At 44.5% G+C, this 25,897-nt stretch overlaps 1 protein-coding gene and 1 pseudogene across 1 annotated transcript in view; both read right to left on the bottom strand.

Moving 5' to 3' along the window:
* NUP205 (nucleoporin 205) overlaps positions 1-25,897 on the bottom strand; it is a 189,108-nt gene that overhangs the window by 65,193 nt on the left and 98,018 nt on the right. Inside the window, 6 exon segments of the mRNA XM_073623597.1 lie at positions 1,862-1,960; positions 3,042-3,312; positions 21,848-22,039; positions 24,019-24,099; positions 24,191-24,348; positions 24,774-24,848. Coding sequence (XP_073479698.1) covers positions 1,862-1,960; positions 3,042-3,312; positions 21,848-22,039; positions 24,019-24,099; positions 24,191-24,348; positions 24,774-24,848 — 876 coding nt within the window.
* Positions 7,920-8,038, bottom strand: LOC141135081 (5S ribosomal RNA; annotated as a pseudogene).

The following is a 25,897-nucleotide window of genomic DNA, read 5'->3' as shown; positions in this document are numbered from 1 at the left end:
CCTCCAGGGATGCCTATCAGTGCCGCGTATCAGTGCCACGTATCAATGCCCATCAGTGCTGCCTATCAGTGCCACCCATAAGAACCCATCTTTGTAGCCTTTCAGTGCCTATCAGTGCCCATCAGTGCCACCCATGAGTAGAGGTCGACCGATATGGGTTTTTTCTCTGGCCGATGCCAAAGCCGATATTTAGAAATCGCAGTGGCCGATATATGATGCCGATATTTTTGGGCCGATATATTAGGCCGATTTCTTTTTTTTTTTCCCTTCATCGCATAAAATCTAACAGTTAGACCCCTTTCAAACTGGGGCGTTTTTCAGGCGCTTTTGGGCTAAAAATAGCGCCTGTAAAACGGCTCCCCTGCAGTCTATGTGAAAGCTCGAGCGCTGGCAGGATGTTAAAAAAAAGTCCTGCAAGCGGCATCTTCGGAGCGGTGTATACCGCTCCTCCACCACTCCTGCCCATTGAAATGAATGCGCACCGCTGCCGAAGCGCCTGCAAAGCGTTTCGGCAGCGACGCTTCAGGGGCGCATTTAACCCCTTCTTCGCCTGCTAGCTGGGTTATAAGCGCCCCGCTAGCTGCCGAATAGCGCTGCTAAAATGACGGTAAAGCGCCGCTAAAACTAACAGCGTTTTACCATCAACGCTCCAGTGTGAAAGCAGCCTTAAGTAATAAGTGATACAGAAAATTTTTTATATTTAAACATTTATTAAACAAAACAAACCTCCAATCAGTTCACTTGTATGTATAATTTAGATTAAAAAAAAAATAACTATCTTAAATATTAAATACACAAAAACAGGTAATCAAAACTTTTGGCCGAAAAAAAAATGGGCTAACTTTACTGCTTTTTTTTTTTTTTTTTATTTCATTAGTGTATTTTTTCAAAAAAAAAATTGCGTTTGAAAGACCGCTGCGCAAATACCGTGTGACATAAAATATTGCAACAACCGCTATTTTATTCCCTAGGGTCTCTGCTAGAAAAAATATATATATAATGTTTGGGGGTTCTAAGTGATTTTCTAGCAGAAAATACAGGATTTTTTACTTGTAAGCAATAAGTGTCAGAAAAGATTTAGTCTTTAAATGGTTAAACTGAGAACTTCTCCACGGAGTTCAGTCTATTGATAAAAGAACCTGAAAGAGATACAATGTATCTTCTTATCAGACTTGGCAGGCTGCCCAGAGGAGGAGAGAAGAAAACTTCAGACAACTTGCATTGACTTCTATTACAGAAGTCATTTGCAAGTCCCGCTGAAGATATAATCGGCTTTTTTTATCAGCACAATCGGCCGATGCCGATTAAGTAAAAAAAAGCCAAATATCGGCCGATATATCGGTCGACCTCTACCCATGAGTGCCCATCAGTGTCGCCTACCAGTGCCCAACAGTGTCGCATATCAGTGCCCGCTCATTGATGCCGCCTCATCGGTGCCGCCTTATCAGTACCTGTCAGTGCCCATCAGTAAAAGAGAAAACTTACTTATTTACAAAATTTTATAACACAAACAAAAGCAAAACTTTTATTTTTTTTAAAATTTTCGGTCTTTTTTTTATTTGTTTAGCAAAAAATAAAAACCGCAGAGGTGATCAAATACCACCAAAAGAAAGCTCTATTTGTGAGAACAAAATTATAAAAATTTAGTTTGGGTACAGTGATGGATGACTGCGCAATTGTCATTCAAACTGCGAGAGCACTGAAAGCTGAAAAAAAAAATCTGGGCAGGAAGGTGCCCTGTATTGAAGTGGTTAAAGCGGAAGTTCCATTTTTGGGTGGAACTCCGCTTTAAAGAATCTCCAAGAAACATTTCATTAAACTAGCAAAATAAACAATTTAGGAAAATGTGGACCTATCTTACCTGCTTCTAGGGTATCAGGTTCATCCGGTCTCTGGGCAATTTGCAAATAATAAAGCAAAGATCCATATAAATGGGTCCGAACTTTCTGCAGCCCACCTCCTGTACAAACAGCAGACACAAAAATGGTTAGTATAAATTTAAAGCTGTAAAAGTCAATCATAGAAAATACAAACAGCTAAATATGCATTACAAATACAAACATATAAAATATTTTACCAGCTAAAGGATTTGTAATTCTGTGCAGCCAGTCTTTACAATAAACTTCAACAATGTAGTCAGGAACACTATTATGTCCTGGTTCAGCACACCATATCACCTCTCTACACCAGACAAATAACACAGGAACCAGAAAATAGTGAGAGTGGAGTGTATGTAATTATTAGACTTTCTTTAAAGTGTTTGTAAAGTCTGACTTTACATGTATGTCATACAGATATGCAGCTATTAACAATAATGTAAGTGTTTGTTAGACATGAAAAGGATAAATATTGTTTCTTACACCGCAGCTGTGTGGTCACAAGGTCCCCCTGTGCTGGCCAGCCTTGATCTACGGAGATAAGCAGGAGGGGCAGAGATTCCCCTCTGCTGGCCGGCTGATGTCACAAGGGAATCTATGCCCCTCCTGCTTCTCTCCATAGATCGAGAGTTCGGCCAGCACAGGGGGATCACGTGACCGAAGCTGCAATGTCAGAAACTGTATTTTGCCTTTTCATTTCTAACAAACATGTACACTACTGTTAATGGCTGCATATCTGCATGTGATACACGGATATGTGCTGCAATATGCAGTTGTATAGAGGCGGGGAGGAAAGCGATCTCATGCTGACAGGGAGGGAGGGGGAAGAGACTGTCAGAGGAGAGACAAGAGCTGTGGATGACGAGGCACGTAAACTGACCCCGGTAATCAGGGCTTAGCAGGCTTGATTATCGTTGTCAGCAAAGGCAGGGGGACACAGGAACTGCCAGGATCAACCAGGTTTATTACAAGTTAGGAAGAGAAGATTTGCACAGCACAAGCTGTGCTGTTATTCATGCCTTAAAGGAACAGGATCTTAGGGTTTTTTTTTAGGGTTACAAACACTTTAATGAAGTTTGACGCCAACACTGGCTATAAAAAAACAGCACTGCCTGCGCTAGGAGAGATGAGGGAGATGGTCAAGCAGTCCCATTACATTCATACCAGTCTTGAGAATGAATTCTAGCAGTTTTCTGAGGATCATATGAAGTGACGAATCTCCAATAGAGACATATCCTGTGGACAGAGATTCGCTTCCTGCAGAAGCAGCAAAGGATCCATCCAAGATGTGTATGTACTGTGACTGGCTCATCCCTGAAATCGGCACTGGCTGCTTCTGTTCAGTGCATATGGCCTGTTGCAGGTGTGCTGTAAGAGTAAAGACGGCACCAGCTACCACAGGCATCAACTCTTTTGTAGCGTTGTCATCCAGTATCTGTGGTAAAAAAGGAGATAAATTAATGACTTTGCTGTCAAGCTAGCAGTTGGCAAAAAATCTGAATCACATAATGATCTGCAGTTGCAATTACAGAATTTCACTTAAAATTTTTCAACATTTTTAACAGGTTTTAAAAAGTGTCTGACAAAGAGGAGCAGCTAGATGCCTGCTGGCCTGATTCACTGACAAGGAAAATCAATTCTTGGTAATTGTTGATCAATAGCTGCAATTTGCTCAGTTGGCAACAATGCCTGCTATTTAAATGTAATGTAACGCAACTATGGTCTTTCCTTACTACAGCAAGCACCAAGGTACAATACACAATAACCCAATGGCATAGCTGCTTTAGAGTACACCCATACCTAGGTTATTAACACTAAAGTATTTACATATCCTTCACAAGGACCAAACTTCAAAAAACAAGCCATCCATGTCCTTTCTGCTACTTGTACTGTGAATTAATTCCCAAAGACCCTCAGAGATTCATGACTACTTGGGATGTCCCAAAGCACCGAACATGAGGGGTAGACAACACAGGACCCTTAGGCAGAACAAACAGGAAATCAGACTGTCAAAGTACACAGTAGACTTCAGATAACCTGGAAAAGTTTGAAAGGAGAAATCTGCAAAACAAGGAACAAAGGGGAGCACAGACGGAACAATCACAGGGGACACCCTGCGCAAAGGCTTTACAGAGGAATAGGGCTCAGTAGGTCTCTAACACCCCATTTACACTTGTGCGGCTTGTCATACAACTTTGGACATCAAAGACACATGACAAATCGTACCCCATGTTTTCCAATGATACCCATTCATATATGTGCGACTTAATGGCCCAGTGACTTTAAAGTAGTTTATGTAATACTTTGGTCCGACTTTCATGCAAATTGAGGGCCATAGACTTCAATGTTAACCCTCAAAAGCAACATTGGGTCTGACTTTGCAGAGGGAAAACAAGTCACATCCAAGTCACACCCAACCAGTTTCACTGTAAAGTCATGCAACTTTAGAGCTGCACAAGTGTAAATGGAGCCTAAAACAGAAAGGCTGAGATCTAGTCCTTGATTGTTCTTAAAGCCAAAGACAGTTTCACACTAGACTGGCTAAAATCCAAAATGCAGCCCACAACATACTATATATATAAAAAATTTACAAGTCTCACACCAGTCAAATAATTTTTCCCGTGCATGGTAGTACTCCTTCCTGGAAGTCAACTTTCTTGTCTTGAGGAGGGCAGAGACTACAGAGTCAGAAAACTGGATTTTTGTTCTCACTGCAAAATCCTTTCCTCTTGAGTTCATTGAAGGACACAGCTGAATTTCTCAGAGAGATAGGTTTGATTTCAACACATTCAGGAGCAGCACTCTAGTGAAAATTTAATTATAAGCACACCTAGAGGGCAGCCCTCTGGTGGTGGCCAAACCCCCCCCCCAAGGACGACAAAACAGTTTGAAAACATGACTGGGTGGGTACTGGCTTTTTTTTTTTTCACTAAAAGAAGGATTTTACGATGTGTACAAAAATCAAGTTTTCTCTGTCGTTCATTGAAAGACACAGCTGAACTTCTCATGGATGGGATGTCCCAAAGCAGTGCCAGAAAGACAGAAGTAAGGGTGAGTTCTACAGAGCTTAACAAGGATTGTTCGTTGCTCTGCTTTAGGGCTCTTTCACACGGAGGATCCGTATGTCCGTTTTTCATCCTTCCGTTTTCGGATGAAAAACGGACATACACGTATCCCTATGGAGCGTCGGATATCAGCGGTGACATGTCTGCTGACATCCGACCCGCTCTGATCCGAAAAGTGTAACGGAGGAAAACCCTACTTTTCCATCCGTTTTCGGATCGGATCGGGTGACGACGGACTCTATGGTCCGTCATCATCCAATCCCCCATAGGGGAGAGCAGCGCTCTGACAGGTCGGTCACTGCACAGTGTGCAGCGACGGACCTGTCATTTTCCTGCTCAGCGGGGATCGGCGGAGCGATCCCCGCTGAGCAAGCGGGTGTTCACGGGGCGGATCATCACTGATCCGCCTTGTGCGAAAGAGCCCTTATACTGTTAGTTCTTTACTTTCCAAGTATTCAATAAAAACAAAGGAAACAGAATGGGTGAGTCCACAACAAAACAACTGAAACAGAAACTGACCCTAGGTGGAACCCAAACTACTGCCTGCAAGACTTTCCGGCCAAAGCTGGCACCCGAAGAAGCAGCTAAATGCACTGTATAAAAACTTGGTGATGACCATGTAGCTACCTTGGCAAACCTGAGCGAAAGCAGAATGCTAAAAAATAGGATTTTTATAACAGCTTACCTGTAAAATCCTTTTCTTTTCTTTTGAAGTGCATCACGGGACACAGAGCCATAGTAATTACTATGTGGGTTATAGTCCACCTTCAGGTGCTGGACACTGGCACACCCTAAACAGGAAGTTACCTCTCTATATATCCCCTCCCACTACTGGGAGTATCTTAGTTTTGTAGCAAAGCAATACACATGTATACTGGGGGGGGGGGGGGGGGGGGGGGACCTCTGTGTCCCGTGATGTACTTCAAAAGAAAAGGATTTTACAGGTAAGCTGTTATAAAAATCCTATTTTCTTTAACCGTACATCACGGAACACAGAGCCATAGTAATTACTATGTGGGATGTCCAAGAGCAATGCCAACTGAGGGGAGGGAGACAACCAGGGCACCATGAGATCAGAGGATTTATACTGCTGCCTGCAGTACACTGCGCCCAAAGGTGACTACCTCATGTCTTTTTACATTCACCAGATAGAATCTGGTGAATGAATAGATTAAAGACCAAGTTGCGGCCTTGCAAAATCAAGCCATGGAGGCTTGGTAATGCACTGCCCACGAAGCACTAACAGCCCTAGAGGAGTGCGCTTTGATTTGAGAGGGTAGAGCTACTTCTTTAAGCCATAAGCTTGAACGATTACTTGTCGAATCCATTTAGAAATGGTAGGTTTCGATGCTGCCTGTCCTCTTTTAGGACCTTCAGGCAACACGAACAAAACATCAGTTTTTCAAATCTGAGCAGTCGCCTTTAAGTAGACTTTGACTGCTCTCACCACATCATCAAGAGAATGTAGTGATTTTTCTTCCGTAGAACAGGGTTCTGGAAAAATGAAGGTAGCACAATATCCTGGTTTAGATAAAAACCTGATATTACCTTCGGTAAAAAGTTAGGATGAGGACACAATACTACCTTATCCTTGTGGACAATAAAAATATGGCTCTTTACAAGAAAGAGCAGCCAATTCTAATACCCTTCTTGCAGCAGATATGGTTACCAGACAAAATTATTTCCTTGTCAAAAAAGGACCAAGGGAATATGTCGTATCGGTCCAAAAATAGGTTGTTTTGTAATGCCGACAAAACTAAATTCAAGTCCCAAGGGTTCAGGGGTTACCTAACCAGAGATTAAGCCATGTTACCCCCTGAATAAAGTTACGAACCAGAGAATGCGAAGCAAGTGGTCATTGAAAGAATACCAATAAGGCCGAGACCTGTTCTTAGAAGCACTCAAGGCCAGCCTTGTTTCTCACCCCATCTGCAGAAAGTCAATGATTCTACCTTTGACCAATTTCCTGGGGTGCAACTGCAGGTTTCACACCAGGAGACATATGTTTCCCAGACTCCATAATATATAATTATGGTGGCCGGCTCCCTTGCATTAACCAAGGTATTAACTACTGGAACCTGACAGCCCACACTTCTTCAGCGTGTGGGTCTCAATAGCCAGACCGTTAAACTTAGCGTTTGTAAAGTAGGATAGAACACCGGACCTTGCGAGAGAAGATCTGGCCGTGATGGTAGGGTCCATGGGTTCCCTACAGCCATCTTTACGATCTCTGCATACCAAGATTTCCTGGGCCCCGCTGGGGGCCACAAAAATCAATGACTTCCCTTCCTGCTTGATCCTGCGAAGAAGTCATGGACGCAGGCAGAATAGGAGGGAATGCATAAATCAGTGAGAACCGAATCAACGGGAATAGCAAGGCATTTGTTCCGCATGCTAGAGGATCCATTGTTCTTGACACAAAGTTGTCGATTTCTTTGTTGAACCTGGATGCAAACTATCTATGTCTGGGATCCCCCATTTTTGACATATTGACAGGAAGCTATTGGGGTAAAGGAACCATTCTCCCGGGAACAACTGCTGGCGACTCAAGTAGCCCGTCTGCCAATTTTCCATACCTAGAATGAAGACTGCCGATAGGCAAAGTACATTGTTTTCTGCCCAAGATAGGATATGATTCACCTTTCTCTGGGCCGCACAACTTCTTGTGCCCCCTTGGTGAGTAATATAGGCCATTGCTGTGGCATTGTTGGACTGAAACCTGGCAGAACAATACCGTAAACTGAACTTTCAGGCCCTCAGGACCAAGAGCTCTGCCTGAATTTCTAAAATGTTAATGGGCAAGGCCATTTCTGATCTGGGCCACTTCTCTTAGACAGTTGCCTCTTCCAGGACTGTTCCCCAACCTAAACAAAAAAGGTTGGCATATGTTGTTACCACTTCCCAAGTAACTGAAGGAAGGATTTTCCCCTTAGTAGATTTTTGGATATTAACCATAAACTGAGGCTACCGGCGTACCCAGCTACAGCACCTGGTATTTCTAGGTGGTTTCTCATCTGGGTACTAACCAGGCCCGACCCTGCTTAGCCTCCAAGATCAGACGAGATGGGGCGCTATCAGGGTGATGTGACCGTAGGCTTTGGAGTCAGACACAATGGGAATGTAGAGCTTGAACCCTTTGGTCCAAGCCGATAGGATACTGTTCTGCAGCAGTCTCGAATGAAACTGAGCATAAGGAACGGCCTCGAATTAAGCCACCATCCTTCCCAACAACCTCATGCAAAGTTGAATAGAAGAAATTCATCTTGCTTCGACCACCTAAATCAGTTCCTTTATGGCGTTGATCTTTGCCTGGGGTAAGAATACCCTTTACTGGGTGAACCTATGATCAGATCCAAGTATTTTAACCTTCTTCATGGTTTTAAAGAAGATTTCTCCTAGGTTGAGAATTTGACCTAGATATTCCAGGTAGTTGAATGTGGTGACCATACTTTTGGTCTTAGCGGGCTACTGACTGGTCTATCAACAACAGATCAACTAGGTAAACCATAATCGTTATACCTTGGGCCCTTAATCTGGCTAGAAGAGGGGCCAGAACCTTTGTAAACACTCAAGGTGCAGTAGCTGGGCCGGAAAGCAGAGCTACACACTGAAAATGAAGATTTTCCATCTTGAAAAGTAGATATTACTAGTGAGCGAGGAAAGGGAGGATGCCATTTGTAGAGATGAGTAGGCTCGCTTGAGGGAGACCCTTTTAGGTACTACCAGAAGAAATCGCATCTACTGCTTGAGCAATAGTCCAGCTACTGTTGCTGCTATTAATGCTCAGCCTGATGCAAATAGTAAATGTGTCAAATAGGAAATGCCTGTATCACCAAAACCTCTTTCATGCTCTTCTTTGCTCATATGTCTCTCCGACAATTTTGCAGCCAGCATAAATGGAGTTTTTTTTTTTTAATTTTAAAAACACACTCCTGCATTGGAGGACGCCAACGCCGTGCTAAGCCTCGCCCCCCACTGTCACATTGCGCCCCCCCCCTTCTTTAAAAAAAAAGTTTTCCCGCGCAAGCAAGGGCCTCCGATCCGACGTGATTGGTTGAGTGAGGGAGGGATGGCATGGAGGAGACATGGAAGCCGCCGCCGTGTAGGGGCGGTGAAAGAAAAACGGAATTGCCGATCGTTTTTAGTTCTCCCTTATACTCAGCCTCTTGAAGAGGGGAAGAGTTCAGTTCAGGTGGGGGTGTCTGGAAGAAGCAAAACCCCCCAAACTTACCGGAGGTCTGCCTGCTAACAGGAGGAAAAAAGTCTGCTGCTTCTGTGACACAGCGCGACTCTGAGCAAAGCATGAGAAGGTACGTGCTCCATACAGCCCCCAGTGGTGACACTTAGGCATGACAACATTTACTTTAAGGCTGGATTCACACTTATGCATTTTTAGTGCTTTTCGCATTTTGCAGATTTGCACTACAGTCCATTCAACATGGTTTTCTATGGACGATGTTATGTAGTGCAAATCTCCAAAAAGCACTAAAAATGCATAAATGTGAATCCAGCCTAAAGGAGACATTTCATAAGAAAATTTAAAAACTCCTTAGAAAAACTCCACTTATCTTTCCCGCCGCAGGGTTTTCTGTGGTAAAACCAACAGATCCAATCTTCACCCTTCAAGGTGGGTTCCGTTAACAAACCTTTAGGAACCGGTGACCCTCGGGGAACACACAATCCTGGACCTGTAAAAAGCACCCCGCCAGTAAAACTTTATGGCCTTAATACCAAAAGTACTGGATCACGGGGTCCAGCTCTCTAAAAAGAGAAGCATTACAGGCAAAACCTAGCTTCTTCGGATACAAGGCCCGGGTACCATAGCTGGCCCCAGCAAGGATTGCTCCAGAGGAGCTCAGCACAGCACATCTTCACTCGTGACCAACACCTTAGACACTGGCGAAAAAACTGAGATATTCCCAGTAGTGTGAGGGGTTATATAGGGAGGCAACTTCCTGTTTAGGGTGTGCCAGTGTCCAGCACCTGAATGTGGACTATAACCCACATAGTAATTACTATGGCCCTGTGTCCTGTGATGTACGATTAAAGAAAGACCAGTACGCGCTAAGCACCCTGGTAGATTGTGCAGTAATTGGAAACTGAGCCTTCCAGCCCACAAGCGCATAGGCCTGGATCACCATCCTATGAACCCACATTGAAATGGGGGAGGATGCGGCAGCTTGACTGTGTCTAGGACCCTCTGGAACAATGAACAGTGCATCAGACTTCTGAAGAGATGCTGTGGCCAAGAGATAAACCGCAATAGCTTGGACCACATCCAGGCGGATGAGAACACAAAGACTTGTTAAGGTGAAAAGCCGACACCACCTTTGGTAGGAAAGACAGTCTGGAACAAGAACCACTTTGTCCTTAATATTATTATTACACAGGATTTATATAGCACCAACAGTTTGCGCAGCGCTTTACAATGTAGGGAGACACTACACCAACAGTACAATTTAAAACAAGAGAGTTAGAGAAGCCCTGCTCCTGCAAGCTTACTAAGAGGGAGGGGCTGGTGAAACAAAAAGGTAGGGACTGTGAGGGATGAACTGATGAGGTGAGTAGAAGATTTGGTTGTTAGCTGGAGGCAGGATAGGCCACCCTGAAGAGATGAGTTTTCAGGGATTGCCTAAAAGTGGACAGAGTAGGAGATAGCCAGACAGATGGGGTAGTGCGTTCCAGAGGATGGGAGAAGCTCTGGATAAGTCCTGGAGATGAGCATGGAAGGAAAAGACAAGGGAGCTGGAGCAGAAGGTCTTGGGAGGAGCGCAGAGGACGGTTTGGGTGATATAGCTCAGGGCAGAATTGTGAATGGCTTTGTATGTTATTGCTAGCGTTTTGAATTTTATTATTTGGGCAGGGGAAGCCAGCGGAAGGATTGGCAGAGAGGAGCGGCGGACACTGAACGGTTGGTAAGGTGGAGGAGTCTGGCAGCGGCATTCATGATAGAATGAAGAGGGGATAGCTTGCGGAGAGGTAGGCCAATGAGGGAGTTACAATAGTCAAGGCGAGAGACAACAAGTGAGTGAATATGTTGCTTAATGGTCTTGATGGTTAGAAAGGGGCATATTTTAAGGATTTTTCTGAGGTGAAGTCTGGACAGTGACTGGATTTGGGGCTGAAAGGACAGGTCAGAGTCTAGGATTACACCTAGTACCTTGGCATGAGGGGAGGGACTGATGGTTGTATTATTGATCTTGATGGAGAAGTCAGGGGGAGGGGCACGGGCTGGAGGAAAAATTATGAGCTCAGTTTTAGAAAGATTGAGTTTGAGGAAGTGGTGTGACATCCATGTTGATATGTCAGTAAGTTAGTAATGCAAAAGGAGATTGAAGGAGTTAGGTGAGGAGTAGAGAGATAGATTTGTGTGTCATCAGCAGAGGTGGTACTGGAAGCCATAGGAGTTTATTAACAGACCAAGGGCGGAGGTGTAAATGGAGAAGAGAAGGGGTCCAAGGACAAACCCTTCAGGTAGCCCTACAGAAAGAGGAAGTGAGAGGAGGAAACAGAGTTATAGGTCATACTGAAGGAGCGCTGTGATAGGTAGTAGGAGAGCCAGGAGAGAGTAGAGTCTTGAAGGCCAAGAGAGTGTAGTTTTTTTGAGGGGGGTGGTCAACAGTATCAAAGGCTGCAGAGAGGTCGAGTAGTACAAGTATGGAGCAGTTGGTTTTAGCAGTTAGAAGGTTATTAGTGAGTTTTCAGTAGGGCAGTTTCAATGGAGTGTAGCAAACGGAAGCTAGACTGTAAGGGGTCAAAAAGGTTGTTGTCAGTTAGGTAGGCGCTAAGACGGTTGTAGACTAAGCGCTCTAAAAGTTGACGCAAACGGGAGCAAGGAGATGGGTCTTAAGTTGTTCAGGTTGGTGGGATCCAGTGAGGGCTTTTTAAGTATGGGGGTAATCAGGGCATGTTTTAGAGGGAAGGGGAAGGTGCCAATAGAGAGGAAGAGATTGAAGATGTGAGTAAGGGAGCATAAGATAGAAGAGAGTGACTCTCTAGTAGCAAGGTCAAAAGAGGAGAGTGTTGAGAGTGGATTAGTATAGGGTATGTTAAGTGGGTTAGATGTCAGTGCAGTGTAGCTGTCATCAATTGCATCAATCTTGTTTTTGAAGTGATTGCCAATCTCGTAAGCAGTGAGCGAGTTACTGGGTGGAGATAGTGGTGGAGAAAGTAGAGAGTTAAAAGTGTAGAGGAGACGACGAGGACTGGAGGACAGAGTATTAATGAGGGTGACAAAGTAGGTTTGTTTGGCAGCATGGAGGGAGGAATTGTAATTTAAGAAGGCAGATTTATATTGGGTGAATGCATGCTGGGAGCTGGTTTTACGTGACACTCGGTCCAGTGCTCGGCTATGTCTCTTAAGGTTTCTGGTGTTGTTGGTCTGCCAAGGTTGTAATAGTCGATGTCTGACATTTTGTGTGGTGAGAGGAGGAAGAGAGTCCAGTGAGGATGAAAGTGAACTTATGCAACACTAAAACAGGCTGCTTAAGGAAAGAGCCGTAAGTTTAGAAACTCGACATGCAGAAGCGATGGCCACCAAGAAGACCACCTTTTGTGACAAGGTTGAGAGAGAAATATCCCGGATATTTTCAAAGGGATGTTTTTGTAAGGCTGACAAATCAAGATTTAGGTCACAAGGCAATAGAGACCTAAACGGCAGAGCCACTCGGCTGACCCCCTGGATAAAAGTGCAAACGAGAGATGAAAGCCAAGGGATGCTGAAAGAGAACGGCCAACCTGTGCTCCATGCCCATTTTAAGAATGGGGAGAATTTGGACAACCAAAAAATTGTGGGGACGGACCCCCGCCCCAGAGCCTCATAAAAAACAAAGTAAGGCTTTCAGGTACAATAGTAGATGAATCGAGAAGGGGTGGGTAGTGGGGCCCCCAGGCAGGGGTGGGTAGTGGGGTCCCCCAGGGTTCTGTGCTGGGAACAATTCTATTTAATTTGTTCATAAACGACCTGGAGGATGGGGTAAACAGTTCAATCTCTGTATTTGCAGAAGAAAAAAAAAAATATTAAAAATTCTCAGCTTTTCGTACTACTTTAATATAAAAGATTTCTATCTCCCTTCCCCCTTCATATAGCTTCATGTCCGACTCCTAGTTATAATGTCCATATCCTACTTCTGGGTGTATTTATTATTGTATATATATATATATATATATGATATAAGTAATATATTTTTACTTTCACAGCATGAAAGAACCCCTTATAGTAGTGATTATCTGATCTTTTTGTACTATAAAGGGCTAATTTTATTTTTTTTAACCCCATTATGACAGGTGATACAAAAAAAAAAAAAAAGCATGCTGCTTCTACAAAACATCTTAGGCCTGGTTCACACCTATGCTTTTTTTTGGTGCTTTTTGAAGAAACACACTACAGCTCATTTAACATGGTTTCCTATGGGACACGTTCATATCTATGCTTTTTTCAGCTGCTGCGTATTTGGAAAGGGTCAAGGACTTTTTTCAATGCAAAACGGTGCTTTTTTTGGCTCGATAGACTTCAATGGAGGAGCTACAGAAAAGCATGTAGTGCGTTTTTGCAGCAATTTGCATTTTTTAATTTGCCCAACAACAAATTGGCCCAAAAAAAAAAAAAAAAAAAAAAAAGCAAAACTGCGTGTGCAAAAATGCAAAACGCACAGCAAAAAAGCACAGCAGAAACAGATCAAATGCAAACTGCAAAGGTGTGAACTGAGCCTTATGCTGGCCATACACATCGATTTTCAGACGAAAATATTCATACAAAAAAATCTTTGTACATTAGTTGAATGAAAGAATATTTCTGAACGAAAACCACACATATTGACTGAAAATTCCTTTGACCAAGAAGTTTTCCATTTTGCTCCTTCAAATTTTTCCATCACTGGTCGAAAAGAACGTTGATTTGACCCACTAACGATTAGAAAATCGAACAAACGTTCTTAAAATTAATTTTTGTTTGAAGGAAGACATGGTTTTTGTATGGCCAGCATATAATATATTACAGTTCTGTCTGAAAATCTGCAAAACAGTCTTTCATTTTTTTTCTTTAAATAAAAAATGTGATCTCTGATGATATTTACCAGATTCAACCTCTAAAAGTATACACAGCATATCTCTTCTGTCTGTTATTCTCAGAGTGGATTAGAGATTTTGCTCCCTAACCATACAGCTGTTTTTTTTTTTTTTTCTATATTTACCACGGCATAGAAGATATTTAAGAACAAAAATGGATTTTTAAAACAGCTTACCTGTAAAATCCTTTTCTTAGAGTACATCATGGGACACAGAGTACCATAATAATGACTATGTGGGTTATACGCTTACCTTTAGGTGATTGGACACTGGCAACCAATAGTAAGACGGTTCCTCCCATATAACCCCTCCTACACAGGAAGTGCCTCAGTTTTGTAGCAAGCAATGACGATCCCAGAGAAAGAGGGGAGGGACCTCTGTGTCCCGTGATGTACTCCAAGAAAAGGATTTTACAGGTAAGCTGTTTTAAAAATCCATTTTTCTTTATCGTACATCACGGGACACAGAGCACCATAATAATGACTATGTGGGATGTCCTAAAGCAATGCATCTGAGGGGGGGGGGGGGGGGACACATCATCCCTAGACCCAATGGATCTGAGATTATACAGCAGCCTGCAACACGCCGTGGCCAAAAATGGTCTCATTTTGAGATCTCACATCCACCTGGTAAAACCTGGCGAACGTATGAACTGAAGACCAAAGGGCTGCTTTGCAAACCTGAGCCATAGACACCTGCTGGCGTACGGCCCATGATGCACTAACACCTCTAGTGGAGTGTGCTTTTAAATCCCGGGGTGGAATCCTGCGCTTTAATCCATACGCCTGGACAATAGTCTGGCGAATCCACCTGGATATAGATGAACTTGTTGCCGGCTGTCCTCTTTTAGGACCCTCAGGCAAGACAAAACGACAGTCAGTTTTCCAAAAGGGAGCTGACATTTCCAAGTAAATCTTTATCGCTCTCACCACATCCAGTGAGTGAAGCGACCTTTCCTCCCTAGTTTTAGGGTTTGGAAAAAAGGAAGGTAAAATGATATCCTGATTCAAATGAAATTTGGAAACTACCTTCGGTAGAAAATCCGGGCGAGGGCGCATGACCACTCTGATGAAGAACCATAAAAGGTTCTTTGCACGAAAGGGCGGCCAATTCTGACACCCTTCTAGCCGATGTTATAGCCACTAGGAAAACTAATTTCCTGGTCAATAGGACAGAAGGGATATGCCTAATAGGTTCAAAGGGCTGACTCTGTAAGGCTGACAGTACCAAATTTAGGTCCCAAGGACATAAAGGTGGTTTAAGCGGTGGCTTCAGGTGTGTTACTCCCTTGGCAAAGGTTCGCACCAAAGAATGGGATGCAATTGGTCTTTGGAAAAAAACGATAAGGCCGAAATCTGTCCCTTGATTGTCCCTAAAGCAAGCTGCAAGTCTACTCCTGTTTGGAGAAAGGCGAGCACCCTTCCAATCGTATACCTACGAGAGTTCCATTTCCTGTTCTCACACCAAGAAATGTATGACTTCCAGACTCTAGAATAGATAGCTCTAGAAACTGACTTTCTAGCGTTTATCAAAGTGGACAAGACTGAACCCATAATACCACGGTCTTTCAATAGTCTGGTCTAAATAGCCAGGCCATCAAATTCAGCAACCGTAAAGAAGGATGGAATATGGGCCCTTGAGACAACAGGTCTGGGTGGTAAGGAAGAACCAACGGATCTCCTACTGCCAACTTCACAATCTCCGAGTACCATGATCTCCTGGGCCACTAAGATCACCGGCTTCCGTTCCTCCCCTATTCTGCGTAGTAAGTGCGGCATAATTTGGATCGGAAGAAAGGCATATATCAGAGAATACTGATCCCAAGGAACCAATAATGCGTCTATCCCGACAGCAAGCGGATCCTTGGTCCTGGACACAAACCTGTCCAGTTTGGCATTGAATCTGGATGCCAGCAGATCCACATCTGTATTGGCAGATCTGTAGAAAAACCTCGGGATGCAGGGACCATTCCCCTGGTAACAATTTCTGGCGACTCAGGAAATCCGCCTGCCAACTGTCCACCCCCGGAATAAACACTGCCGACAGAAACGGCACATGTTTTTCTGCCCAGGTTAGTATATGATTTATTTCCCTTTGGGCTGCCCGACTCCTGGTACCTCCCTCGTGGTTGATATACGCCACTACTGTGGAATTGTCAGACTGAACTCTGACCGAAAAACCCCGCAATCTGGACGTCCAGAATCGCAGGGCCAGACGGGCTGCCCGAATCTCCAGTAGACTGATGGGCAGAAGCTTTTCTGTCTGGGACCATACTCCCTGGACAGACGCTTCCTCCAGGACTGCTCCCCAGCCGAGAAGACTGGCGTCCGTGGTCACCACTCTCCAGGCTACTGGTAGGAAAGACTTCCCTCTTTTTAAGTTGCTGGTTCTTAAACCACCAAGAGAGGTTCCATAGAACCTGTGGAGATAGAACCATTGGTTGATCCAAGGTTCGAGCAGACTTGTCCCAGGCTTTCAGGATACTGTTCTGGAACACTCTGGAGTGGAACTGTGCATATGGCACTGCGCTGAAAGATGACACCATCTTGCCCAATAACCTCATGCACAGCCGAACAGAAGGTGTTGGTTCTTTTTTCACCTTCTGTACAAGTTCCACTATGGAGGCGACCTTTAAGGGCGAAAGAAACACTTTTTCTTGGGCGGTGTCCAAGACCAGATCCAGATACACCAAGGTTTGGGTCGGACAAAGAGCTGACTTGTCCAAATTTAGTACCCAACCTAGGCGTTGTAAGACCCACACTGTACTTGACACGTTTAGAACTAGTGTAGGGCGAGAGCATTCCCTTAGAAGTAGATCGTCCAGGTATCCTATTATGGAGACTCCTTGAGATCTTAGGGAAGCCAACACTGGGGCCAGAATCTTTGTAAAGACCCTGGGGGCCGTGGCTAGACCGAAAGGCAGTGCCACAAACTGGAAATGACTGCCCTCTACAGCGAAGCGTAAGAACCTTTGGTATGGACCGAAGATCGGCACATGAAGGTACACATCCTTGATATCTATGGATGCCAAATAGTCTCCCTTTCTCAGGGACCTTATTACTGAACGAACCGACACCATGCGGAAAGATCGGACGTCTACAAAGAAGTTGAGAGCCTTGAGGTCCAGAATGGGCCTTACTTCCCCATTTGGTTTCGGCACGGTGAATAGGTTTGAGTAAAACCCCTTGAGTCTTTCCTCATGCGGGACCTTTACAATTACTCCCTGCGTCAGCATATGGTGTAAAGCTAGAAATAGGCATTTTCTCTTCTTTGGATCCGCCGGGACCCTAGAGTACAGAAACCGGTTCGGGGAGACCTCCCAGAACTCTATTCTGTAACCGTATTTTACAGTGGAAATGACCCATCTGTCTTGAACCAGTTCTTCCCAGGCCTCCCCAAACAGCCAAAGCCTGCCCCCCACCCGTGAGAGCGGGGGCGCCCCTTCACAAGGTAGACTTGGAGTTGGGCTTGGGTGGCTTTTGGGTCCAGGGTTTTTTCTGACCCTGTGGTCTTTTAAACTCAGACGGCTGAGGCCGTCGATACCACTTAGGGGAAGAGGCACCAGGCCCTGGAGGATTAGGAATTTTTTAAGAGGGCTGCTTCCCCTTCTTTTTAATAGGAAGCAGAGCGCGCTTTCCTCCAGAGATCTTTTGGATATATTTATCCAGGTCTTCGCCAAACAGGCGCTCTCCATGAAATGGAAAAGTAGCAAGTAGTCTTTTACATGGCGTCTCAGCAGACCAGTTCTTTAGCCACAATACTCGGTGCATATGAACTGATAGTAACGCAAAACGAGACATCTGTTGGATAGAGTCTTTTAAAGCGTCTACCGCAAAACACAAGGCATGAGGGATCTCTGATAGTTCCTCAGCAGATTCCTCCAGGCCAGGTATGTTCTTTACTATCCTCTTAAAGCGATCCTTTAGGAATTGACAAATCCCAATGGCTGCAATAGCAGGCTGAACTGCTGCACTGGCAACTGAAAAGGAGGCCTTTAATAAGGACTCTAGCTTTTTATCAGCCGCATCCTTGAAAACCTGGGCATTATCCACTGGACAGGTTAAATTCTTATTCACAGAAGATATGGCAGCGTCTACCAAAGGTGTGCTCAATTTCTTTCTAAACTTTTCCTTCATAGGGTATAACACAGAAAACCTCTTGGGAGGTAAGATATCCTGTCAGGATGTTCCCAGTCCGCATAAATTACCTGCTCCAGTAACGGATGCAAGGGAAAAGCTTGGAAAATTTGTTTAGGTTGCAAAGATCCCAAAGTAGAACAAGAGAGTGCAGACTCCTGAACCGGGGGTAACTTAAACCCAATTCGTACCATCTCCATTAGAGATTGGATAAACAATTTCTGGCAATGGGAGGCTGAAATTGGCTCCTCAGAGTCAGAGTCCTCAGCCGAGGAATCTTCAGCCTCTCCTACTTCCTGGTCCTTCATGACCACCTCCTCTGGATCCTCTGCCTATTCTGGATCCAGGTTACCTGGACCCATCTGGCTATAAGAGTCCTGTCAGGAGGATGTTCCCAGTCCGCATAAATTACCTGCTCCAGTAACAGATGCAAGGGAAAAGCTTGGGAAATTTGTTTAGGTCGCAAAGATCCCAAAGTAGAACAAGAGAATGCAGACTCCTGAGCCGGAGGCAACTTAAACCCAATTCGTACCATCTCCATTAGAGATTGGATAAACAATTTCTGGGAATGGGAGGCTGACATTGGTTCTTCAGAGCCAGATTCCTCAGCCGAGGAATCTTCAGCCTCCCCTACGTCCTGGTCCTTTAGGACCAACTCCTCCGGATCCTCTGCCCATTCTGGTTCCAGGTCACCTGGACCCATCTGGCTATAAGAGTCCTGGGGCTCTAGTGACTCACCACTTGGCCCAGGCCCGGGGGAGGGAGATCTATTACGCTTCCTTCCCCCCTGTGTTACAGAGGCAATCATGCCAGCTATTTTGCCTTCAAGACCCGCTAAGGCAGATGCCAAATCATCCTTTGTAACATAAGCCGAGGCAGGTACATTAGTAGTGGCTACTATGCCTGACAAGTGCAATGGCTCAGCCAGGTCAGAATCTGCAGGTCCTTCAGGAGAAACTGAGGCTGCATCAGCATGGGGTTGGTCTCCTGTCTTTTGTGGAGGAACTTTTACCCCTGTGCTTGCCTTGTTCCCTGTTCCTCGTTTCTTGGAAGACATTGTTTACACACAAGGAAACTAAACAGGAGTACTCCCCACAAACTACAACTAGATTTAAACCTGTCACCGCTGTGTCCAAGACCACCAGGCTCACGTGCCCATTATTCGCTCTGCTTCCACCATGCGCACACCAGGAGCTCCATACTTATAAGTACTAGCATGAGAGCGAGCGCGCGCATCAGCGATCGGCAACCCGCCTACCGCATGCGCCGTCCTGATGCTCGCGGCGCACCTGTGACGCGGATAGCGGCGGCGCATGCGCACACCGGCAGCGCGCTCGCATAAATTTAAAAAATGCGCGCCAAACCAGCCTCTGTAATCCTGGCACAGGCTCAAGGCTTACACTAGCAGTTTTACAAGGGGATATACACATATATATATATATATATATATATATATATATATATATATATAAAAAGGCCCCAAAGGGAGTACTCACCATCCCAAGCAGCAGGGCCTATCTTGCCAGGCCCAATCTAACCTCATCACGGCGGTAAGCGCCTCTAAGGACCTTCAGGCACCGGGTCCCCCATATTGGGGTCCACACCCCTGGACCTGTAAAGCACCCTTTATGGTTTCCTTGGGCAAGATTGACCAGGAATACCAACTTTAACAAGGGTCCAGCGCCTATAAAGGACACATTACAAGCAACACCTCGTTCTTGAACCGAGGTTCGGGTACCATCCACTTCAGCTTAGTAAGCCATCCGAATGGATCCAATTATAACGTCCTCAGTGGGACATTTCTTTGAAGAAACTGTAGAGCTTCAACAGCCATGACCATCACCTTCAAGACACTGGCGAAAAAACTGAGGCACTTCCTGTGTAGGAGGGGTTATATGGGAGGAACCGTCTTACTATTGGTTGCCAGTGTCCAATCACCTAAAAGGTAAGCGTATAACCCACAGTCATTATTATGGTGCTCTGTGTCCCGTGATGTACGATAAAGAAATTGCCTTTTTTTAAACTCTACATATTAACTAAATTATACACCAAACTTTTTTTAAGGTTATTATGCGATTAATTGAAACAATAAATCGGCCAACTAATTGATTATGAACATAATCGTTAGTTGCAGCCCTAAATATGGGAGGTAAGGGGAGGGTCAAAGGAACTGGGCTAGACAGGTTGCACTGCTTTTTTCGGTAGCATTAGAAGACAGTGATGAGTTGACTGAAGAATTGGAAGATAAAATAAAAATAAAATAAAACTAGTAAAGCCAATGCCGTGTACACACGGGCGGACTTTTCGGCATCAAAGGTCCGACGGTCTTTCGAACGAACGGACTTGCCTACACACGATCATACCAAAGTCTGATGGATTTGTACGTGATGACGTACGACCGGACTAAAATAAGGAATTTGATAGCCAGTAGCCAATAGCTGCCCTAGCGTCGGTTTTCGTCCGGACTAGCATACAGATGAGCGGATTTTTCGACCGGACTCGAGTCAGTCGGAAAGATTTGAAGCATGTTCCAAATCTAAAGTCCATCTGATTTTCGACTGAAAAAGTCAGCTGTAGGTCCGATGAAGCCCACACACGGTCGGATTGTCCGACGGATTCGTTCCGTCAGACCAGTCTGGTCGAAAAGTCCACCTGTGTGTACACGGCATAAGAGTGATTTCTCTGTGAAGAAGAGGTCCATCGACTTAGGATGCTAGCAAAAAAACTGGAGGACTCACGGAGTGGGGTTGGGTTATAGGGAAGGTGCCCAGTGGGTACGTCATCTAATGCTTGACCGTGTCCAATCACCAGAAGGTACGAGCATATAACCCAGGGTCAATGAATTTGCCTGTATCCTATACTGTACGATTAGGATAGAATTTTATGGAAGCATCTAAAACACTTGATTTTCCTATGCAATTATGTACAATTTTTTTAAGATAGTGACAGGGGTCCCTTTTAAAGACACTCGTCGTTTCTATTTAAATTTGTGCTCAACAACCTAAAACTGGAACGGAGTATTACCCAAAAAGCTTCAACAAAGTTGCTTGCAGCTGACTGAAAACTTTGCAAATGCTTTGGAAAACCTTGTGGTAAACACCTTTCTTATACAAGCTGAAGGCCGTATGAACATCGCCTAACTTAAACCAACGGAAACCTTTCTGACTGGTTCATCCTGTCATTAGATCTCAGTCTCACACAAGTCTATTAAAAAGAGGAACTTAAACCTATTCCCCTTTTTTTCCCACCTTTACTCACATCCAGCAATATTCTGCTGTGCTCCTCTGCAACACACTGGGTCCCCGTGCCGCCATCTTCCTTTCCTATTTGGGAGTCAGCTGTCTCTTCTGGGTTCTTGCACCCAGCCCCTAATGATGCGCTATTAGGTCAGCCCTTCATCCACTGTGTTCCTGCTCCTGTAGCCTTAAAAACTTGACAGACTGCCAGTTTTTTTTTTTTTTGACAGCTGAGTGAGCAGAGAAGTCTCTACACTTGTTAAATGAATGAATCAGGAAATTTTGCAATAGAAATCTGAGGGGGGGGGGGGGGGGTTGAATCGAGATTGCAATTTAACAAGCTTCACATGAAGGCCTACTAAATTTTGACTGGAATATTGAATGACAGCGGTGCAATATGGATATATACATCTATGTAATTTAGCTGACAGAGAGATGCCAGGATAACATCCCTCTGTAAATGATACCTTATCGTGTATATCTTGCAGCAGGTCTCGGATAATCAGCTGTCTTTGCTCAGCTGGAACCAGATCCTGAGGACAGGCTGTCAGTATGATCTCCACCAACTGTCTCCAAGACTCCAGGACATGACGTTTGGCATGGAGACACTGCAGGAGACGGTTCCTCTGGACAACAAACTGTAGGATAGTATTTATTTCCTGGGGAAAGAAGGAATACAAAAACAACAAGGCTAATGTAACTAACACAGAAAGGACATTCAATGTACATTAAATAAAAAGGATCCATGCTACTAAAAGGTTACCATCAAGAAACTTGCCATTCAGAAAATGCTGAAACCCAGAAAGAATATAAAGCAAATAATTCTATGAGGGTTTTTTATTTACTTATGTGTTACTTTTGGTTGACCTCAAAGGACATGTGTCTTATTCAACCTATAAAAAACTAGGATTTAGATGTTTTACACAGTGAATAACAAATTTTGCCTTTACAGCGTTGGAGTCCTGGACTTGGTTCCTGCCAGGAAACAAATTGTATTGTAACAATATGTGGACAGTTGACAGTCACACTTGTATGACCTTGTTGAACATAGAGTTGTTCCCCTTCCCCCTGCAGCTTTAGATTACTTTAGATTTACCACCTAATTGATAATGAGGGCCTGATTGAATACAAATGAAAAGGATGGTCTATGCAGCGCACAGTTTATCCATATGTAGCGCCCCCCAATTTCCAGAGGCCTGGAGGTGATCCCCAGAGACAGGGAGGCCTGACATTCCTCCTCAGGGTGAAGGTTACTAGGCATGGTGGGTGATGTACAAGGTAGAAAGATGGGCGCCAGTCACATTTATGCTTGAACAAAGAGAAGTTTATCTCTCACAACAGGAAAAATATGGGAGAGAGGGGTAGGGCACAGGACACCCTTAGTCAAAAACAGCAGCAACTAGCAGACTCATTAGACAAAAACATGCAGATAAGGCAGACAGCAGTACAGGAAAAGGGCATTTAAGCTGGAACCAGCAATCTGTACTTTGTAGCACAAGCTGTCTCCTATAGCAAATGAACTTAATTCATGAAAGGTGCAAGAATTCTATGGATGATTCCATCTTGACGTTTTCCCAGGCTCTCCATGGGCCCCCGGTCCATGCAAAAGTCACCTCTGGTACTTAATCTCAGGTCCCCATCCTTTCCTTCATGCCTCCAGGTAGTGAGCAAGCTCTCCCTTGCAGAACCTTGAGCACATGGTTAGGCCTCAGGCTTCAGGCCTACCTAGCAGGTGCTGTTCCTCACACACCCACCTGAGAAGACCCAGATCACCTGACCTTCTCCCAGCATGCATAGCGGCCAGTCCGATTGGCTGAGAAAAGTATGTTTATTCATAACCTGAACTCACTGTAGCTCATCACACTAATGTCAGAGGCAACAGGGCCACCTACTGACAAAGGGGAGAAGGATTAGGAGGAAACCCATTTGGTCCATAAAGACTAAAAACTTGCCAGGCTAGCTACCACCCAGCACAGCTAAATTTACATGTAGCCCTGTTTAAGACAAGGGTGCTACACATACCTGAAGGTCACCCCTAGATGAGCTTGTTTGGCATAAAACCTTAACCATTAAATATAACGTGGATCCTGCTTGTGGCTAGAATAGCCTCTACTCTACTGGGAAGACACATTCAGCCAAAGGAGCATTTGTGAGGTCAAATATTGATGTTTGACAAGAAACCTGGCTCACAGTTGGTGCTTCAACGTATCCTAAAGTTTAGTAGTGTTGAGGACAGAACTTTATGCAGGTCACATGACTTCCTCCACAGCAAACTCACCAAACCATGTCTTATAGAGCTGGCACAGGGGCAAAGCCATGCTGGAACAGGAAAATGCCTTTCCCAAACTGTTCCACAAAGTTGCAAGCAAACAACTGTCTGAAATGTCCCTGTATGCTGCAGCACTAAGAATACACTTCACTGGTTAACACCTGAACACCATAATTTAGAAGGCTGCTAATTTGCCCTCGCTGGCCAAACAATGTATGTTCTCCTGAAATTTGCAGTGGTCTCTGCCCAAAATAAAAACATACTGGCAGTTTAGTTGTGTTCTATAAAAACGGGTAATAATATATACAGTATGCATCACTGCTGTAGAACATTAGAAGCACTAATCAGATGGCTAAACAGATAACTTACCTCCATAATTAAAGGTCTCTGCCCAATCGCTGCCATTCCCTGTAAGGCATTCACTTCTGCCAGCAGAATGCGCTGGAGATGCTGACAAATACAGACAAGTTGGTAAGTGAACATGTGGCACACCTTTTATCACTAGAGAGAGTAGAGTTCCTAACAGAAAAAGCTGCCTTACCCTAATGCTGCAAACTGTCTGTCCTTGGCGGTTCTTGTGCTCACAGTTAACCATGACTTGCTCTATCTGGCTGCGGTCAAAGAAATCCAACTGTGGCAGCTCTGGGATCTCCTGGCTGAAGTCGATTGAGTCTAGTATGCTTAGAATCTTTCTACGGGCTACATAGACAATGATTGGGAGAATTAAAGTAGATTAATCAGTAACTTTACAAGTCTACATGAACATATTTGGACATGTCATAACATAAAGCAACAGTATGGTTTTCAAAAAAGCTCCACCATTTATAATTTAAAAGCCACCCTTGAGATCTGGTCCAGTGACTTTACCTAGGGTGAGAGAATACTGTCAAATCAGCAGCAGGCAGGAGGAAACATTTCCTCAGTCTCCTCTACCCCAATGGCTTTTGCTGTACCTGGAGTATCCTGGAGTGAACCCAATCTTCTCCACCATTCCAGGTGGAATAATGGCCAACATTAGCAAAAAAAAAATCACTTCTTGCGAGCCTAGACGGTCATAGACATGCCCCTTGAAATATCATATTGGTTGTACAAAGAGGAAAGCTCAAATCTTTTCTTTTTTTTACCTTTGGACGTGGTGTCAAAATGAAGAAAAGCACTAACATTCCTGCTGTCATCTTCCATTCCCAATTCACCGTCTGCTGTTTGAACAAAAGGGAAAATTAGGACTGCACTCAGGAACTTAACCAAGGTCTCCGCTTTCATAACTTTACAAGGAAACTGTCAGAAAGCACTTTCAAGCTAGCCCCAAATTGGCTTCTATGCTTTGCCTGAAATCAAAACTGTTTTTATACTGGAATACATTTTTCTACAAATTCTATACACAAAAAAGCAGCAGTGTTAAATTCCATGGCAAATGAAGCAAACACCTGTAATAGAAAAGTTGAAAAGGCAAGTTTACCTTGAGGTTGACCTCCAGGTAGAGTAGGTGTAACATACATAAATTAAGGTGGTTATAAAGGTTTTTTTTTCTAAAATAAAAGTTTATATTTACATGCTCTATGCAATGGTATTACGGCCCCTTACCTCCTCTTCTGGGGTCTCCCCCCCCCGGCACTCTCCACAACTCGGCCCTTCTCCGAGTGCCCCCTTAGCAAGCCGTGTGCTGAGGGATACCCATGAGGGTGCGCCAGCGAGCTGCTGAGAGCCTGAGCCAGCTGCTTATGCCCCCTCCACAGCCCAGTGCTCCAGTTAGCAGGAGGCAGAACGGAGAGCTGCTGACTGACAGTCACCAGCACAACAACCCATACTTCTCTTTCAATCTCTGCTAGGTGCAAAGCCCAGACATCATAGGCTTTTCACAACATCCCACTTAGTATGTCCTATAGTCCTATTTTTACATAAGGGGCAGCAACCATCACTACACAGAACAGTATGTTAAGTAAAACAAGTAAAGACAAATGGTTAATAAAAGAGCAAGTGATTGAGAGGATTAGGGTGCGGATAGAAGTGCACTATTTTTTTTTCATTCAACCCAACAGGTTATGAAGGCTCAGGTCGGAGCAACTGTACTAACAATCCAATGTTAGTACAGCGCTCTGATAGGGGATGCCTTGTGTTCTGATAGGGGGATACCTTGTGTTCTGATAGGGGGATGCGGGACACCCCCGCCAACACCGCCAGAACACTCCAGTCAGCAATCTCAGCCATAAGCTGAGAGCGAGATTAGGAGCCGGTCGACAGACCTTTT

The sequence above is a fragment of the Aquarana catesbeiana genome, linkage group LG03 (genome assembly GCF_042186555.1).
Source record: "Aquarana catesbeiana isolate 2022-GZ linkage group LG03, ASM4218655v1, whole genome shotgun sequence".
Classification (NCBI taxonomy): domain Eukaryota; kingdom Metazoa; phylum Chordata; class Amphibia; order Anura; family Ranidae; genus Aquarana; species Aquarana catesbeiana.
The sequence above is the reverse complement of the archived record's forward strand: the minus strand, read 5'-3'. Positions and strand labels throughout refer to the sequence as shown.